At 39.7% G+C, this 19878-nt stretch overlaps 2 protein-coding genes across 6 annotated transcripts in view; both read right to left on the bottom strand.

Moving 5' to 3' along the window:
* The window catches only part of RNF11 (ring finger protein 11), a 36722-nt gene extending 27030 nt beyond the window's left edge, over positions 1-9692 (bottom strand). Inside the window, exon 1 of the mRNA XM_070745861.1 lies at positions 9073-9692. Within this exon, the coding sequence (XP_070601962.1) occupies positions 9073-9195 (123 nt within the window). The 5' untranslated portion in view covers positions 9196-9692. The remainder of the gene's footprint in view (positions 1-9072) is intronic.
* Positions 9693-10123: 431 nt separating this feature from the next.
* The window catches only part of C3H1orf185 (chromosome 3 C1orf185 homolog), a 56167-nt gene continuing 46412 nt past the window's right edge, over positions 10124-19878 (bottom strand). For all 5 annotated transcript variants that reach the window (XM_070745854.1, XM_070745853.1, XM_070745857.1 and 2 more), the window contains 2 exons: positions 18160-18193; positions 10124-12756 (listed from right to left, as the gene is read on the bottom strand). In XM_070745854.1, coding sequence (XP_070601955.1) covers positions 12365-12756; positions 18160-18193 — 426 coding nt within the window. In that variant the 3' untranslated portion in view covers positions 10124-12364. The remainder of the gene's footprint in view (positions 12757-18159; positions 18194-19878) is intronic.

The following is a 19878-nucleotide window of genomic DNA, read 5'->3' as shown; positions in this document are numbered from 1 at the left end:
GGGCCGGCGGGGCCAATGAGGGGCGATTAAGATTACTCGGGCCCTCTCGGTGAGGACCTTGTGAATCACATCCGGGAGAATTGGAATTGGAGGGAATGCGTAGAGTAGGCCTGGAGGCCATGGGCTCCGGAGGGCATTGATTGCTTCTGCTCCCGGGGATGGAAATCTGGAAAAGAAGCGAGGGAGTTGGGCGTTCGCATTGGTCGCGAAGAGATCCAGGACTGGTAGGCCGAATCTGAGGCTGATTTGATGGAACAGGTCTTGATGGAGGTTCCACTCTCCTGGGTCTATCGTTGCTCGAGATAGCCAATCCGCCTGGACGTTGAGGCTCCCCGAGATGTGGTCGGCTAGGAGCGACCGAAGATGTTTTTCCGCCCAAAGGCCTAACTTGAGGGCCTCCCTCATGAGGGCTTTGGATCTCGTGCCCCCCTGTCTGCAGATATGGCTTTTTGTGGCAATGTTGTCGGTGAGAATAAGAACGTGCCGGTTGGGAATGCGAGGAGAGAAATGCTTCAGAGCCAGGGAAACGGCTCTTAACTCTAGCCAATTGATTGGCTTGGAAGCTTCCTCCGGGGACCACGTGCCCTGGGCTATCATCCCTTGGGCGTGGGCGCCCCATCCCGATAGACTGGCATCTGTGGTGATGACAAATTGATCCGGGCACCTGAACGGGGATCCTTTGTCCATGGCCGGAGACTTCCACCATTTGAAGGATCTGCGAACAATTGGTGGGATGACAATGCGACGATTTGAGTTGCTGTGCCCCGATCTCTGAAAGGGTAATAGGAGCCACTGTAGTTCCCTAGCATGAAGGCGAGCCCAGGGAATGATGCCTATGCATGACACCATCTTCCCCAAAAGGGAAGACAGGGATACTATGGATACTGAAGGTTTAGATAAAATGCAAGAAATTAACTCCCCTATACTGAATTTTCTCTCGGGAGAGAGAAAGATCTGGGAGGATTCTGAATTAATAATGGATCCCAGGTGTAAGATGGATGTGGAAGGTTGGAGATGACTTTTATCAAAGTTGATGGAAAATCCATGGTCCTGAAGGACTGACATGGTGATAGAAAGGTCTGTTTTCACTTTCTCTAGGGAGTTCCCATGAATCAAAATATCATCAAGATAACATAAAATGTGAATGGGAGACGCCCGGATATAGGCCGCCAGGGACCCCAAGAGCTTTGTAAAGACCCGAGGGGCCGAGGAAAGGCCAAATGGCATCGCCCTATATTGGAAATGCCTGCCTTGAAAGGAGAAACGTAAAAATTTTCTGTGGCATTTGGCTATAGGAATGTGGAGGTAGGCCTCAGTGAGGTCTAAAGAGACCATGAAATCTCCCGTGTGGATGGCGGCCAAAATAGATGATAAGGAGTGCATCTTAAACTTCCTATATTTGATGAATAGGTTAAGCTTCTTTAAATCCAAAATAGCTCTCCAACCACCGGAGGATTTTGGAACCATAAATAGGATGGAATAAAAACCTAGACCCTTCTGACCGGAGGGAACCGGTTGAATGGCTCTGATGGACAATAAGTGAGAAATGGCCTCCTCCATACGGTTACAATCTGAGGAGGACCTGGGAGAAGGGCAGGAAATAAAACGTTTCGGGGGGGGAGAAATAAATTCTAAAAGAAGGCCTGTTTGAACAGTGTCAATGACCCAGGGGTCCTTGGAGGTGAGACGCCAACTACAGGCGAAATGGGCTAGGCGACCACCTATGGGAATTGAGGAAAAATTACCATCTAGGTTTCTTTGAAGCCCTGTTAGAGGACGCTCCCCTTTGGAAGCGAAAACCTCTGCCCCTGGAGTTCCTGCCTTGGGAACGAAAGCGGGGGGAATACTGACCTGGAGATCTCTGATAGGAAGCCGCTTGATCTTGTTGACGCCCTGGGCGACGAAAGGACTGCGTTTTGGTAGCCTTTTTGGTGGTTGGACCCAAAACTTTCTTCTTGTCCGTGGTTTCCGTGAGGAGAGGATCCAGAAGATCACCGAAAAGAAGGTCGCGTTTTAAGGGTCCCAGGGATAACTGCCACTTCTGGCGTACTCCCGCTTGCCAAGGGCGAATCCATAGGAGTCTTCTTGCCGTTGTAGAAGCTGCAATAGACTTAGCAGAAAATCTAGTAGATTGTAAAGTGGCATCAGCCACGTACTGAGCAGCTGCAAAGACCTTGTTGAAGTCTTGTTGACCTCTCAAGTCATCGGGAGGAATATGCTGCTGAAGTTGGCGAAGCCACAGAAGCATGGCTCTGGAGAAAAAAGAAGCCGCTGCAGAACTTTTAATGGCCCAGGAATCTGCGGTGAAACCTCTTTTGAGCATTTGTTCAATCCGCTTGTCCTCTGGGCGGAGGACTTCCTCTGCTTCGCCTGGCACAGCAGCCGCTGAGTGAAGGATCTTGACAGGTTCATCCGGTTTAGGAAAGGATAGGAGCTCCTCATAGGAAGAGGAGAGTTTGTACAATTTCCTGTCCTTGGTTGAGGGGTTAAGCCCAGAGGCTGGGAAATCCCACTGCTTAAGTAAGGCATCTTTAAACAATTTGGGCATAGGAATTACCTCGTTATCCTCCTGTTCCTCTGTGAAGTAAGGTAAATTCTCCTCCGGGGGATCAGTGGATGTGGAGGCCTGTTTCTCCTGGGCCGCCAATCCCGTAGAAATTCTAGCTTTGAGGAGGAGAGATTTAAACAATTGAGAAGGAAAAATAGTAATTGGAGAAGGAACCTTTATTTGGGATTCCTCATCATCTGAGAGGCCTTGAAAGGGATCCTCATCCTCCTCCATATCCTCATATTCGTCCTGAGAGGAATCTGAATCATCCTGAATAGGAGCTCTAACCGCTGGGGAAGAACCCAAGGGGCGGGAGGGACGAGGAGGTGGAGGAGGTAAGGGAAGCTCATTGATGGTAGAGAATTTAGCATCAATGGCCTTGGACAACACAGAAAAATAGATTGGAATTCAGGAGGTAAACTAGAAATATCAGCAGGAATGGCAGAAGAATCCCTGAGGGCCTGGGAGGATCCTGGCTGGGGGGAATCTTCAATAAGATCTGGTTCCTCTGGACCTATTCCCCATAGGTTAGGTTGGGGTCTGTCTAGGTTTGGCTCATCCAGAGATAACACAGGGACCCCAGAAGGAGGCAGACTAGAAGCCTCTGGGGGGTCTTGACTACTGAGTACTTGGGCCTGTACTTTCAAACGCTTTGCTGATTTGTCATGGATTCTTTGTAGGGCTAGGTCCCTTCTCTTCTCAGCCCTGGTGACCTTGGTCGAGGGGCGGGCCCCTGAAGAAGAGGAGGTCGAGGCCTGGGGGATACTGATAATCTCATCGCCTGTAGGCCTGGCCTCTCTGGGACCTTTAGTTGTGCCTCTCTTGGGAAAAGTAGCCATAGTCTGACAATTAACAGAAGACCAGGCTGAGCCAAATAACTGAATAATTAGGGAGAAGAATTTCAAAGCCTTCCCAAGAGGAATGGATCCTGCTCCGAGGCCTCGGAGCTGCTGAGACTTGAGGACAATCTGGGCAAACCCAGAGTTCGTGCCCCCCAAATACAGCGGGGCCAGCCTCCCTAAACTTTAATTAAAGTAACCAAGGCACTCTGGTTGGAGGCTTAGCCGGTGGAGAATTAAGCCTGAGCGTCCCAAAGCCCACTCCGGGATCCACGCGGTGGACTGAGGCCTACGCGGCTGGCAGGAGGCCAACACGAGAGACCTAAATTTAAAAAGGGCGCGAAGGCCTTCGCGCCGAAAAATCGCTCCGTAATAAAATTCTTAAAGGGGAAGCGATCGACTAAGTCCAGGAGACTAGAACAAGCGTCTCACTCCGCAGGAGGTATTTCTTAAGCCCTTTAACGTTTTATACAATAATGAATCAATGAATCAATACTTGCACCAAGACCTCCAGGCCAAAGGATTAAAAGAATCCACAAGCGGCAGCGGGGATCGTAAACGGCAAAACAGCCGGGGGAAAACGAAACCGCAACTTCTCCCAAGGAAAAAAGCCGAGCCACAAACGGCTGGCGCTATTAGTGCAAGTAAATAAATAAGGATAAACAATTCTTACTACTTTTGAAGGAAAAGATCGAAGGGAAGGTGTTAGAATGTTGAACGAGCTATCACAATACAACCGCAGGATATGCGAACTGAGCGAATTCTGGGGAAGGGGCGGATCCGGCAAGCTTTTTTAACACTAGGCTCAGTTCCACCGGATTGGACATGAGCAACCCATGTGACTGCTGGACCCGCTCCTTCAGTACGGAGAAGTTCCATTTGCTAACTGCTTGCCCACCACTTCTGCCGCCTGGTTCCAAAAGGCTCGAGGACCTGTAATGGGACACAACTCGGGGGTTGGGGACCCCAGTACTAATGTATGAACAAAATGAAATAACCTTGAGTCCTGGCAGCTTCTATGCTCATATGCTAATGTATAAATAACCTCTTATAGAACTTGTATCCTCAGGTTGAACGCTCTAAAGACTTGATCACAAGTGAAGCAGAAAACCCAAACAAATACCCCCCAAATCCCATTACCAACATTGTAAGGGACAAAGGAAATAAAAATACAAACATTCATAACATTCTTTTATCCTAGATGAAGTAGGTAACAGAGAAGAAAATCAGGGTATGATTTACATCTCCTCTCCATATTTGTCAAAAGGTCTAATGATAGTTATATTTTGAAAATGCATTATCTCGAATCTTGCATTCATTTATGATATTTACTTTCAGCATAATTTAATTAAGCAGTGACAGAGATTAACCTGATTCTGCAGATGTCAAGCCCATAAATAGCAGGGAGGATTTCTGTGCTTTGTTTTTGTAGTTATTGGTTACTCATTTCTAGATTATAAATACAGTGAGTTTTATTTGGATCACAATAAAGGGGGGAAGGATAAGATTACATTCCCAAAACTTTGAAATACTTGATTTCTCCTTGGCATATGCTCAATGAAATGCTCATTAATTCTAACAGAAAATTTACTTATACATTTACAATTTAATTGTGAGTAAATATGTACTGTATTTTTGTATTTTCTCCATTGCTGAACGATATAGACCCTATTTTAGTATAAATATCAATGCTCAGTTTATTTTAGTAATATGTCCTGAAATGTGCACGTCTGAAAATAACATACTTTGATATTCTGCCTGTTGGTAGCTGTTACAATGTTGACAATGCTAAAAAAAATCTTTTTATAAATGGCAGCACCCAGCTCATTGCTTTTTAAAGCTATAAAACTATAAAGCTATAAAACGCTTTCAAAGATACACAATGTTTTCAACTTAGAGTGCAATCCTTAATATAATTAATCCAAGTTAGCACTGATTTTGTTAACATTTACCGGTACATTATTTCCATGCAGCTATTCATCCCATTCCTATGTACGTTTACCTGCAAATTAGTTTAACAGAGGTAGGCTTCACATAATGTAACAACTGGTTGGCCTAGTACATAACCTAAAATGTGAGCATGTGCTTGCACACACATTTCATATGTGCGTGTGGCTTCTGTGCAGAAGAAGCGGCTTCAGTGCTGATTTTTTTTGTGTGCGGCTTCCAGCACACCTTATCAGGCAGCCATGGTGAGTAGAGTGGGCAAGGCACATGGGCAGGGCAGTATATAGCACAGGATAGCATCAAGGCAGGTGGGCAGGCCCAGCCAATGGTCAGAACTACCAGTACAGGCAGACCATTCTGAACCCACAGAAGCCCATTTCTCAGTTTTAATAAGTTTGATAGGGTTTACTCCCTTATACAGTGGTACCTCTACTTAAGAACTTAATTCGTTCTGTGACCAGGTTAAGTAGAAATGTTTTTAAGTAGAAGCAATTTTTCTCATAGGAATCAATGTAAAAGCAAGTACTGCATGCAAACCCATTAGGAAAGAAATAAAAGCTCAGAATTTGGGTGGGAGGAGGAGGAGGAAGAAGAGGAGGACAGTTGCTGCCAAAGAAAGGTGAGGTGAGGGGAATCAAAAAAATCCAAAACTTTTAAGGCTTAAAAAAAAAGAGGGACTCTGAGGCGGCAAGGAGCACACACCTCCCATACACCTGGCACGAGACTGCCTCCCATACACTGCGCCAGAGAGAGAAACCCAGGCGGGTGAGAGGGGGAACGTCGTCAAAAGGCTCCTCTGGCAGCCAAGAAAAGCCCGAGATGGCTGGGATTAAAGAGGCAATAGCAGGAAACTGGCCGGGCCTTTGTGCCACTCTCAAATTTCCTGGGAAATTTTTCTGGGCTCGGGTTCTTAAGTAGAAAATAACAGAAAATGGTTCTTAAGCACCTGAACATCCGGTTCTTATCTAGAAAAGTTCTTAAGTAGAGGCGTTCTTAAGTAGAGGTACCACTGTATATGCATATGATTGCAGCCAAAGCTACCCAATGCACAAGTTGAGTTGAAAAATATTTTACTCAAGTTAAAATGTACAAAAAATGCTCTAATCTAACACAATCCTGTGCATATTAATGTTGTAGAAGAAAGTTCTGCTGTCTTCAGTAACATCTACTTCCAGTAACTGTGTGAAATAACAGCCTTATGAAGGCATATATCTGAAACTACCAGATCTGGCCTACAAACATCATTTACTTCTAACTAAACATGCATAGAGTGTTGAGAGTCCACAGTATTATATACCAACCATAATTCTTTCATTTATCTGTCAAATTGCTCAGATAAACAAATAAATTGAAGCCACTGTAGATTTAGCATTAGCATTTAAAATTAATTCATTGCATTAAGCAAGAATTCAATACTTGCTGTAAAATTTTTATTATAATGTAATCTTCTTGAAATATTTTTATACCTTGATGAAAATACATATGGGTGGATTGTAGAGTAACTGACCCAGTGCACCATATATGCATGGCAAGCATACGCATGCAGCAAAATACAAACTTAGAAACTTAAATGTGGTTTAGTGATAAGACACTCCATTCGGTGGAAATAAATGGTGAACATCAAATGCACAAAGTTTTGTACATGCATGAGTAATTTCACTGGGCTCTGACTACTGATCTTAACAGCAGCATTATGCAAGACCCTGTAAGAAATATATAAGGGCTGCAATCCTATGCATACTTACTTGGAAATTTAACTCATTGAACTCAACAGGATTCTGAGTATATATTTATTCACCTTTGAAGACTGGTAGCTCATCAATAGTTTCCCAATGAAACATTTATCCCATATCCTGAAAAAATAAGCAAGCATTGAGAATAAATCAAGTCTTCATCAATCTTTTTTTTAAAAATGAAGCATTATTGCTTAGATTTTCAGAATATATTTACTGATTTTCACCAAAGACTAAACCTAGAATACACTATTGTGCATTTATCCTTTTAAAGGAGGGTACAGTATTTGAAATGCTGATCTGGAAGATCTAAATTGTGATGTTTACTGACAGAACTTTGGGAAGTCAGGATCTTGCAGTCTCATCTTCCTCACAAGGTTATTTGGGGTAGGCTACATGAATAATATAAATTATTATCCATACAGGAAATGAACAGTTAAATGTTGTTAACTAATCAGTGTAGAAATGGCTAGAGTAGATTGGTCATTAAAACTCCAGGATTAAAATAGAAGGTCTGCGCTAAGTACAATGGAAGAGAGACACGATCTTCACAAACTTCACACCTTTTGCAGTTCTCTTGGGTCATATTTTTATGTTTCTCAGTAGCAGTGCCCCTCCACCTCCATAGCAATTTTTAAGCAGAAACATGAGCTGCAGACAGCATTGATTGTGAAAATTGTCTTCTATACCCTCTAGCTCTAACATCAACAGAATTCCAGTTATCACTAGTTTGATCCAATCCACCCATTAGTCATGTATTGCAAGAATAGAGGGGAAAAGTTATGATGAATAATAAAAGAAAGAAACAGAACGTGGTAAGAGAATGGTAGAAAATCAAGAATAAAATGTTTATTTCCTATGCTTAGTACCAGTTATAACAAATGAAGTAAGTCATGTTGTCACAGAAATGCCTAAATTACGTGTTAGTAATTTCAAAAGCCTAAAAAAGGAACTCTCTCTCTCACACACACACACATACACACAAACACACACACACACACACACACACACACAGGCATTGTTATTGGTTTAACAAGGCAATAAGAAGGAAGCAACACCAGACAGTGATGTCACTCTGTGTAGAAACAAAGGAAGCTGCCCTGGCTGAAAAACTAGAACCTCCTTTTATGACCTAGATAAAGAAAAACATTTCTGAAATAACTAGAAATTCCTACAATTAAATACCAAATCTATCCAACATTATATTCAATTAAGGGCACTCTCGATTTATACTACTTGGAAATAAAATCCGCTGACTTAATTGAATTCAAAGTGGGGGGGGGGGGAACAGTTGGAATCCAATACATCTTAATTCGACTGAGAGAGACAATATTTGTATGTGGTGTTTTTTTTAAAACCAATGTTTTGCCTAATATTCCAAGCTTCAGTGGTTTAATATTATCTTTAAAGAGTCAGGAACAGAATTTTGAATACAGTACTTGATTTTAAAAAAATGAAAGTACTGTACTGAAAAGCAAAGCAGGGAGGGAGGGAGGAAAGGAGGTCTCCTCCACCAGACTGGAGGAGGTTTAGATGAGAGAGATCTGGCCAGATGTCAAATTTCAGGCCTGAGGAATCGACTCCAGCTACTGGTAACCATATGTGAAAGGAAATCCCCTACTTTTTGTTTGCTCATCGGTGGCCATTTACTCCAAACCGGCACAGACTTTTTATGTTTTAAAGTCAAACACTCAATATCAAAATCAACGGGTGGAAATCTTCCTTCGGTCCATTAGCGGTTGTAATTTATTGTTTCCTTTCCCGATGAATTTTTTTTGGGGGGGGGGGTCAATACATGCTCCACAGGCCCCCCACAAGCTGTTCTCCCCATTTCCCCCCCCCGTCGCAGTTATCTTCGAGCCTTACGGTGCCACAAGCGACACCCCCCGCCCTTTCTCGTTCTTGTTGCAACCGATCAATTCGGCTCCCCCATTAAGAAAAAATTCCCCTCGCTGAACATTTCATTCCCTCATCCAGGCTCCTTTTTCTCGGTTTCTCGCCATACCTGATATGGCGGCGGCGGCTCCTGATCCGGTTCGGTTCCGTCCCCGTAGCTGGCCCTGTCCGACTGGGACTCGTGCAGCAGGGAGATATCATCCGAAGTGGGCGATTTCAAGCAATTCCCCATCTTCCCCAAAGGGAAGCGGGGGGCCTCCTCCTCCTTAGAAACACAGCAGCAGCTCCGGGCGGCGGCGGATCTCCCTCGGCCTTCCCCGGGCGGCAGCAACCCGATACTGGAAGCTCATGCCAGCTCCCGACCCGACCTAAGCTGCCTTAAGCCTCTCCGTCCGCTCGCCTCAGGGAGTGACCATCCCTTTTCTCGCCTTCCGCCAGAATGCCCAGTCACCGCTCTCGAGCCCACGAAGGGCAGCAGGAAAGAACCGGAGAGGCTTCAGGCCTCGGGCCCCCTCAGGGCCTCAGCCCAGGGCCCCTCTGGGAGTTGGGAGAAAGGGGGGGGGGAGAGAGAGACACGGCGTCCAGGTATACAAGAGCCCGTTTCCTCCCTGAGCCGAATGCGGCGTTCTTCTTCCTGGTCACCAGCAGTCTACGCAGCGAGCTTTGTCAGCCAGGCCTCTCTGGCTCCTCCTTCTGCATTGATGTCCGCCGCTGCTACGGCCTGCTTTGGCTCCTCACACGCTTAAATCCCCACCTTCCCTTCGATCCAAAGAGAAACGGGCAGTCCAGGACCTAGGTTTCTGAAGTTTCTCACAATTGGGCCGAGGTCTTCCTTCTGCATACAGGGATTACATTTTATACTGAAAATAGGGCCCTCGGCTGACTTGAAGTTGTATATATTCATTTTGGGGGCGGGGGGGCGTTGCATTTCCTAAAACTTCTGTCTGGCACGTTCTTTGTTAAAAACGGCTGCATATATTTCGGCCAGAGTAAAAAGCTTAATCCTCTGTACATTTCCTCAAAAGCACAATTCATTCCAGTATGGCTTCTAATTAACATTACAGTACTACTAGTTTCTTTCTGAGTAATCAAAGTTAAGTGTTACATTACTTGTGGTTGCCTAATTCAATTGGTTTTGAGTAAATAATCATAAAATTGCATTGTAAAATTGTGTATTTCTTTTATTGGTTTTCTTGTGAAGACAATATTGCTTGCATTTAAAAAACCCTACGTTTTTTTAAATATTGACTTTTTCATAGGCATTTAGACATTTGTCCTGCCCAAATATCCTTAAGAAATTGCATATTAAACTCTTACCGAGGTCTTCAGTACATGTATTGCCACAATCTACTTTCCCAAAGAATCTGATTTTACATACATATCAAACATTTGAAAACAATATTTTAAAAAAGATGCGTTACATTGCAGAATTGTTTAATTCTACAGAATGCCAAAAAGTATTCAGCTTACAGCCAATTCATTTTTCCATATTAGCATACATTTCCAAATACTTTCCATTCAGTTAAGATTGTGTGATTTAAAGTTGTCACACTATGTATGGACTTTAATACCTCAGCCATTTGGAATGTATAGTGATTAGTGGATTTCATTGCTGGTATAAATATCCATTGCTGTTCAGACCTGACTTCAGGGAGGTGGTAAATTTTGATAGTTGGCTAGTGGTAGGTTTAGCCATGAGATTCTTATAGCATTTTCTGTTGTTGTAAACTTTGGCCTGGTAAATGTTGTGATTTCTAGCAATTGTGATGCCGTTAGGAAGATAGACAGATCTCTGTACATCAACTTGCTTGCCAGACCTATGCAGAAAAATATGGTCCAACAGGTCCATGTTTCACTCTGCAGGAGTGCTGTTTCCACATGGGCTGGTATTTTAACACTCACAGGATATATCAGTGAACCAAATTCATGAAGAAACAGCATCTCATAGAGCAACCTACCTGTTTGGGTATTTTTCTCTACATGGATCCTATACATGCTTTATAATCCTGCTTTTTAGTATTTTCTTACATTTTATTTACCAACGTTTATTATCAAAACAGATATATAACAGAAGACCAAAAACTTCTAGGGAATTGAAATGCCTCATCTTTCTTAAACCCTCGCCATAGAAACTCAATAAATTACAAAAGGAACAAAGCTTTTTGTTCTCCATCCTGCTTAGCAGTGCAGCTCAGCATTCTTTTTTGCCAATAAACAATAAATCATTCTAGAGTTTAATTTATAAGGTTTCCTAATCCATAGTGAAAATGGCTCTTACGATTCTTGTATTACACATGCGAGGACTTCAGAATTATCTTTTAGCCTTACCATACATCCATTGTCAAGCTATGCAGGGTTGAAATCCTCAACAAGTTAGAACTTCAACTTCCCTTTTAAAAGAAGAAAATGTTCTACTTTATTTCATAATTCACTATATGCTAGTGAATTATGCAACTAGGTCAGTACAACCAAACTTTGCATGACACTGTATCACAAATGAAATATTTTTTGATTTAAAAATATGTAATGGCAAGACTGTCACAATCCCATGAAGAATATCACAATTGTTTTTCATTATGAAAGTAAAAATGATCAAAATTTAGGTTCTCCTAGGCCACAATACAATATTTATTAATAAAACATTGTTTACTGATGTCAGGTTTCACTCGTGATGCTACCACAAGAGCCAATGACCCACAGGAACAAAATCTCAGTAAATGCTCTTGAATGCCAGTGATTCACATCTCATGAATTCACCCAGATGGGTTTGAACAGTTTGAGTAGTTTCTGGTTCTGACTAGGAATTACTCAGTTTTATCACAATAATACTCCCAAGCCTCAAGATCCTTGCTTGCATGAAAGCAAACATAAATGTAACTGAATGTACAAAATCCTTACAGGAACCTGCATCGAATGCATAAATGCTTTGATGAGTTTGAAATCATTTGAATAACCTGAAGAGAAGGTAAGTTACCTTGATGTAATTAATCCCAAATAAGACTTCCAACAGTATAATTCTCTTAGCCCATCTATAATACATTCTACAAGTTTTATGAATGCTATGTTGTTACATTTGTGTGTACATAAACACTGTTGTGAGTCTACAAAACTTTTTGTGGTCAAAATATCCCAGATTCAAAATGTCTAACCCTAACCAGAAGAACCATGATCTTAAAATGGAGCATCAAGAATGGAGAACTTTCTCAAAAGCTGGAACAAGGCTCTGTCACAGAACTTTGTGTACTATTCTTAATGTGACTGTATTCAGTTAAGAACGTTGTTGTTTTATGAAAGAAATAGAATAATCAGCATTTAAGGTTAATTCAAACTTTTCAATGTGATATAAACATACGGATCATGGGTTTTGTTCTTGAGTCAATTGTACTGGAAGTGATATATTACTAGAGGAAACCTTTGATATCATTTTCAGATTTTGATCTTGAAATAGTTGGTTTCTTGGGCTTTGGTGACATATCGGGATTAATATAGTTCTGATCATCTTTCACCCAATGGTTTGTTTGACATGCAACAGAAACAGTTTCTTTTGCTTTGGGAGTAGTGCTGGACAGATTTGAATACGGGTTTTCTACAATATATTCATCTGATAAATAAAATTGTGTTGCGCAAATTTCACAAACATCATCGTAGAAAGATTGTTCACTTCCACTGGACTGAGATGGAAGCACATATGCTCTGGATCTTACACTCAAACTTCTGTGCGACTTTCCTTCTGTATCAGAGCTATCATATATTTTTTTCACAGTAACATGATCTTTGTCATGGGCTTCTACGTCTGTAATGAAACAGTTAATATTGTTCATTAAAATATGTGTCTTAAAATGAACTTATTTACAATAATACCGGTAAACTAATTTGAATACTAGTTGATACCTATCTCCTATTCCAAAATTCCTGTTATTTTGTCTGTAATGTTACCACAAGAATATATCATGTTAAACAATAAAAAAATAAAAACTCTAACTCAGACATAGATCAATTGTTTTGGATATGTTACATTATCTTCTATTATTAATCTGCCTGCCTTGTACAATTTCATCTTTCATGAAAACACGCTTAAGATCAGCTTTACTTCTTAAAGCAAAATAGAAAATCTGTTTTTTAAATAAACTTTAGCTAAACGATAATGGGTACAAGGATTGTTATTTAGAATAAGGGTAGATAATCTCTTTGAACCATGAGAGCCTTAATTTTAGTAACTTTTTTCAATGGCACAAAATGTGGCAATGACATGGGGATGGATAATGGGGATGGATAATGAAGATAGTATTTTAAATATTAATAGTACATCAATATTGTTGGTGAATTAGTATGTGTCTCTGTTCCCAAAGAATAATAGCAAAGAATTTTTCTATTATAATTTGGCAATTCATTGTCAACTAAATTTAAACAGTGCTAGAGGTCCAAAAAAACATTTATTTATTTATTTATTTATTTATTTATTTATTTATTTATTTATTAGATTTGTATGCCGCCCCTCTCCGTAGACTCGGGGCGGCTCACAACAATAACAAGAACAATGTAAAAAACAAATCTAATAATTTAAAAACACTAAAAACCCCATTATTAAAAGCAAACACACACACAAACATTCCATGTATAAACTGTATAGGCCCGGGGGAGATGTGTCAATTCCCCCATGCCTGACGGCAGAGATGGGTCTTAAGAACTTTACAAAAGGCAAGGAGGGTGGGGGCAGTTCCAATCTCCGGGGGGAGCTGGTTCCAGAGGGTCGGGGCCGCCACAGAGAAGGCTCTTCTCCTGGGTCCCGCTAAACGACATTGTTTAGTCGATGGGACCCGGAGAAGGCCAACTCTGTGGGACCTAACCGGTCGCTGGGATTCGTGCGGCAGAAGGCGGTCCCGGAGGTATTCTGGTCCAATGCCATGAAACTTTCTCAAACTTCCTAATTTGAATCAGGGGTTTTCAGTCTTTTAGTTTCTCATGGACTTTTTTTGAGCTTCATTTATGTTTGTAATTTTATCTCTAAAATTAGCACAAAGAATGAGTTATGAGAATCATGACAAATTTATCATAAGCCTAGCAATAAGAAATCTACTATGGCTCTGATACTACAATGTTAAATAATAGTTGATATAAATTTTAGATTTCTAATCCTAATCTCTTAAAATAATTTAATGGTTCTTCATGCAGATATATTTGCATCAACTAGGAGAAGTTACTCCAAATTTTATTTTAATACCATTAAAAACTAAACTGATGATCAACAGTGTCAGCAATGTTTTAACTGTACAGTTCTAATCCACCAGGAAAAGTCTGCACAGTATGGTCAAATTTTAATTCTGTGATGTGCTATATGTCATCTGTCTTGGAAACCTTAACTTTTCATATATTGGGTATAGATCTATCACATTTTATACATATGCTCTTTCTAATGTATTAAGTATTCAGAAAATCTGATACTAGTTAACACAATCAGATTTAACTATAACCAAAGATAAGATACCTATAATAACATATCTCAATAAAGTTAAAGGGATATATCCTTACTTCAACAATATTTTCCCACATTCCTGAACTTCAGTTTCCGGAATCTTAATCACCATGTCCAATAATGAGGAATGGTTATACAGGTAATCATCACTAAATGACAGTCATTGGGACTAGAATTTTCAACACTAAACAAAGCAGTTGCTTGTTGCTATCATTAAGTGAATCACTACTTTGTTAAACAAGGGAATCCAGACCCTTTAATGAGTGGCCAGATAACAATCATGTGACTGTGGGAGCACTGTGATGGCTGAACCTTGAGGATTGGTCAGAAGTACTGCTTTTCAGCAGTGTTATAAATTTGAATAGTCAACAAATGAATGGTCATTACCTGAGAATTACGAGAATATTTGCTCTCCATCCTAATATGGTAATTAAATTTTTCTTTAAGAGAATGTGGCCTCAAGGCCGAAATAGATCTATACTAGTCCCCCTTCATTTTCAAATTCAGCAAAAATCTGTTACACATACAGAATATAGTTTTTTTGGCTACGGAAAAAATAATAATTAAATGCCTTGGAAATGGCCCTGAGTTGGGCCGAAAGGTAAAAGGAAGCATTAAGCTCCTCCCATATTTGGGTATACCAGGTGATTCGACAGAAAAAAACATATTAACAGTTCCCTTGTACAAAGCTGAAAGCATGAAATCCTGCGGCCTAGAGGTTAATAGGCTGCAGGATCAAATCCCAGTGAGGGTATGGCTAGCTGGTGAGGCCACAACAAGACCAAAATAGATCTATACTAGTCTCCCTTCATTTTCAAATTCAGCAAAAATATGTTACACACAGACACACAAACATATTAGCAAGCTGTTTAGTTATACAATGATACCTCCTGTTACGATCGCCACTTCATATGAACTTTTCGAGATACGAAACTGGTTTGCCTCTTCTTCTTTTTTTTAAATAAATTTTTTTATTAAATTTTTATCACAACAAACAAAAGAAAATCTTAAAGAAAAAGTGCCCAACACCAATAACCCCTCCACCATTTAGGGGGTTAAATTATTTACAGTAAATTTCAATTTCTTCCTTGGCTCCGGTTTACATTTCTTTACATACAAAGAGTGATTGGAGTTTATTTTTCACATTGTCGTCATATATTCTACTTAAGATATAATCTTTCACCTTATTCCATCGTGCCATCAGCTTCTCCAATTTATTTTCATCAAAGTTATTTAATCTTATTTCCATAATTTCGAAGTGGATGTGGTCCACCATGTACCAGTACCAATTCTGGATTGTCCATTTATTGCTGTCCTTCCACCCTAATACCACTACTGCTTGAGCGCTTTCCAAAGCTGCTGTTTTGATTTCTTTAAATTCTCGTAATTCCCCATGTTTAACTAGTGTTGCTGATTCTTTCGTGATTATCCAATTAATGTTTAGCATATTGTTAATTTCATTCTGTACTTCCTTCCAAAATTTTTGAACTTCAACACATTCCCAGAGCATATGCATAAAAACTCCTTTTATTTGGCAACCATGCCAGCAGTTTCCTTTTCCTTTCCTCTGGAAGTGTGCTATTTTTACTGGCGTAAAGTACTATTTATGTAAAATTTTCCTTCTCATCTCTCTAATTCTTGTGTTCTTTATCTTATATATATTTTCTACTACTTCTTCCATCTCGTTTTCATTGATCTGTAATTCATTTTGCCAGTATCTTGTTAGGCCTTTAATCACTTCCTCTTCCACTCGTAGTAACATACTATAAATCTTACTAGCCTGTCCTTTTGAATCATTAATCTTTTCTTTCAGTATTTTCTCTAGAGTTTTCTTCTCTCAAAAATGCTTCTTTAATCTCAGTTTTATTCAAATACTTGCATATTGCATTAATCTGCAACCATTTTTGTTGGCCCAACCACCATTCGAGGCGAGTTCTGTTAACTCTTCCATCTGTCTCATATAATTGTTCTATTCTCATTATGCCTTTATCATTTAATTCCTTTATAACTCTACCTAGATTAACGTCATTATTTATATTCAAAACATGCAACGTTGATAATTTTGAATTCCTATTTGCTAATTTCCCTTGCCATTTTGACCAAATATCTAGATCTGCTTTCAAACGATCGGCTAATTTATTGATTTCTATTTTACTCAATTTTTAAAATAAAATCTCTTTATTTTTAACATTGTTAATCTCCCTTTCAAGTTTCACCCACTTCTTTTCTGTCAATGATTGTAATTCCATTAATCTTTCTATTTGAAATGCTTCTCTATATAATTCTAAATTTGGGCACCCCCATCCTCCATCTTTTTCTCTGGCAATCAGCCATCGTTTCCTTGTTCTACGTTTTTTATTTCCTTCAATCCAATAGTTCATTTTATTGTCCCATTCCCTTAGTTTTACTCCTGGGAAGGTACCTGGTAAAACTTGGAATAAGTACATCATTTTCGGAATAATCATAATTTTAAGAGCTCTTATTTTGGCCATTTTTCTCAAACTTTTATCTTTCCACTTTTTAATTTGCTTTTGCATTTTTTTCCATATTAAATTGTAATTTGCCTCAGCAATTTTGTTTGGGTTTTTGAATAACCAAATTCCTAAATATTTCATTTTTTTACATCCTAATTTCAATCCTGCCTCTTCTTAAGAACCATTTTTACCTTACGAACCCGAGCCCCGATACGTGGGCTCTCTTACTGCGTGTGCACTCTCTTACTGCCGCAGGGATTCTCCGGCCTCTTTTTGCTTGCACCTGCAGTCCCGAGGCGGGGAACGCCGGAGATGCTGAATTTCCCTGCCACTTTCCTCTCTAGCCCTCTGCTTCCTCTGCTCCCCACAGCCACCCCATCCCGCTGCCAAAATCCCCCCTAGCCTACCGCTTCTTTTGCCCCATCTCACTGCCAAAATCACCTCTCCAAAAGCTTCCTATGCCACCCCAAATTGCTCCCAACATCACCCCTCCAAAAACTTCCTATGCCGCCCCAAATCGCTCCCAATATCAGCTCTCCAAAAGCTTCCTACGCTGCCCCAAATTGATCCCAAAATCACCCCTCCAAAAGTTTCCTATGTTGCCCCAAATCGCTCCCAAAATTACCTCTCCAAAAGCTTATATGCCACCGCAAATCACTGGTTTTAAGAGCGATTTGGGGCAATGCAGGAAGGTTTTGGAGGGGTAATTTTTGGAGTGATTTGGGATGGCGTAGGAAGGTTTTGGAGGGGTGATTTGGGGCGGCTTAGGGAGCTTTTGGAGAGGTGATTTTGGAGGCGATTTGGGGCGGCATAGGAAGTGTCTGGAGGGGTGATTTTGCGAGCAATTTGGGGCAGCGTTAGCCTTCGTTAGGACTTCCATTCCTCGCTTCTCCTCGCTGTCCATCTCCACTTCGTTAGCCTTCACTTTGTCCGCCCACCACTTTTTTTTAAGCCTTAAAGTTTGGATTTTCCTAATGGGTTTGCACGCATTATTTGCTTTTACATTGATACCTATGAGAAAAATTACTTCTACTTAAAAACTTTTCTACTTACGAACCTCATCAAGGAACGAATTAAGTTTGTAAGACGAGGTATCACTGTAGTCTGCCATTGACTTTTAAAACTTAATTACTATGTATTGAAAATATATATTTCTTTCTGTAATTGCATCTAACATATTTAGCTTACTTTACAAGTCTCATAGTAATATATATTTTTTGTACATTGCATTCTTAGAAACTGTTGATACCTTTTGCCCTTGCTTTCTTTTTCTTTTTTGAGTCCTATCAAATATAAAAAAGATAAACTTATGTTAAACAAAATGTATTAAGAATTTTTCTTTTTTTAAAAATTCACTTTATCCTGAATTATCGGTATCAAATATTAAAATACGTTGAAGATTAAGAAATCTTTTATTATGCTTAAAAGACATAAAATATTTAATTGATATAGTCATCAACTTACAACCACAACTGAACCCAAAATTTCCATTGCTAAGCAAGAGGGGTGTTAAGTAAGTTTTGTCCCATTTTATGACTGTATGACATTTATTAAGTGAATCAACTGCAGTTAAGTTAGTAACATAATTGCTAAATGAATTTGGGTTCCCTATTAACTTTTGCTTGTCAGAAGGTTGCAAAAGTTGATCAGATGATCTCAGGATACTGCAACTGTCATAAATACATGCCAGTTGCCAAACATCTGAACTTTGAATATGTGACGATGGGGATGCTACAATGGTCATAAGTGTGAAAAAGTCATAAATCATTTTTTCCAGTGTCCCTGTAATTAAACAATATTTATTAAACAAATGTTTGTACGTCAAGGACTATATGTATTTCATAAATGAAAAGTATATTTGATACTAAATGGGGTGTGCTGCATTTATAATATAGACAATAAATGACGTAGCCTATGATCACAGTATAAATTGCTTTCACAACAGAGTTGCATGGTATCCAAAAGCCTTTAGCACTATGTTAGTAACATTCAAATTTTATTGACCAGGCACTGAAGAAACTAAAGAAATAACAGATTCTTAAAACTAATTTTGATGTATCAATTACTATTGGATTTAAAATATTAATTTATATCACTTTGTAAGGGTTTTAAATGTAATGTATACACTCAACAGTTTAGTATGTCTTTTTCTATTATAATTGCATTTAAAGAAACTATGTTTTTTAAAAAAAATTATTGAATATAAATTGAAAAAAATCTATATTAAAAAAATCTACTACTCTTTTAGTAAAACAATATTTTCACACGTTGCTTTTGTTCTTTCCCCCAACTAACCTCAGATTGTGCCCCCTTGTTCTTGTGTTCACTTTCCTATTAAAAACACTTCCCTCTTGAACCTTATTTAATCCTTTAACACAGGGGTCCCCAAACGTTTTACACAGGGGGCCAGTTCACTGTCCCTTGGGCTGTTGGAGGGCCGGACTATAAAAAAAACCTTATGAACAAATCCCTATGCACACTGCACATACCTTATCTTAAAGTAAAAGACAAAATGGGAATGTACTATTTAGGGGGGGGGGGAGAAGTCTGAAATTCATGTATGTTTATGTTTTGTTTTTAATTTTCTTTTGTTAACATCTGATTGGCTATACAAGGTTTTCTTGGCTTATGGAAAAAACTCTAAAGAAAGAAGGAAGCACTTTGGCATAATGGTTAATAAGTTAGAAAATAATTGGTGTTGTACTTTTTGAAGGAACATTAAGGAGGGAATTTAATTTAAAAAATGAATGTAACTGGATGACAAAATTAGAAAAAAAACTTTTGCAACTTTTTTGATGATTGATATTAGTTACTAACAAAATACCGCATTTTATTCATGGAAAATTAGATGGTACACTGTATTGTTTGAATGTATGTTAAGATAAAATAAAAGAAATTACCCCTCCCAAAACAGTCCTTCCTTTGTCCCTCCATTTCTCCTTCCTTCCTCCCTTCCTCCCTCCCTCCC

This window comes from Erythrolamprus reginae, chromosome 3, assembly GCF_031021105.1.
Source record: "Erythrolamprus reginae isolate rEryReg1 chromosome 3, rEryReg1.hap1, whole genome shotgun sequence".
In the NCBI taxonomy this organism is placed as follows: Eukaryota; Metazoa; Chordata; class Lepidosauria; order Squamata; family Dipsadidae; genus Erythrolamprus; species Erythrolamprus reginae.
This window is presented reverse-complemented; position numbering and strand designations above follow the sequence as displayed.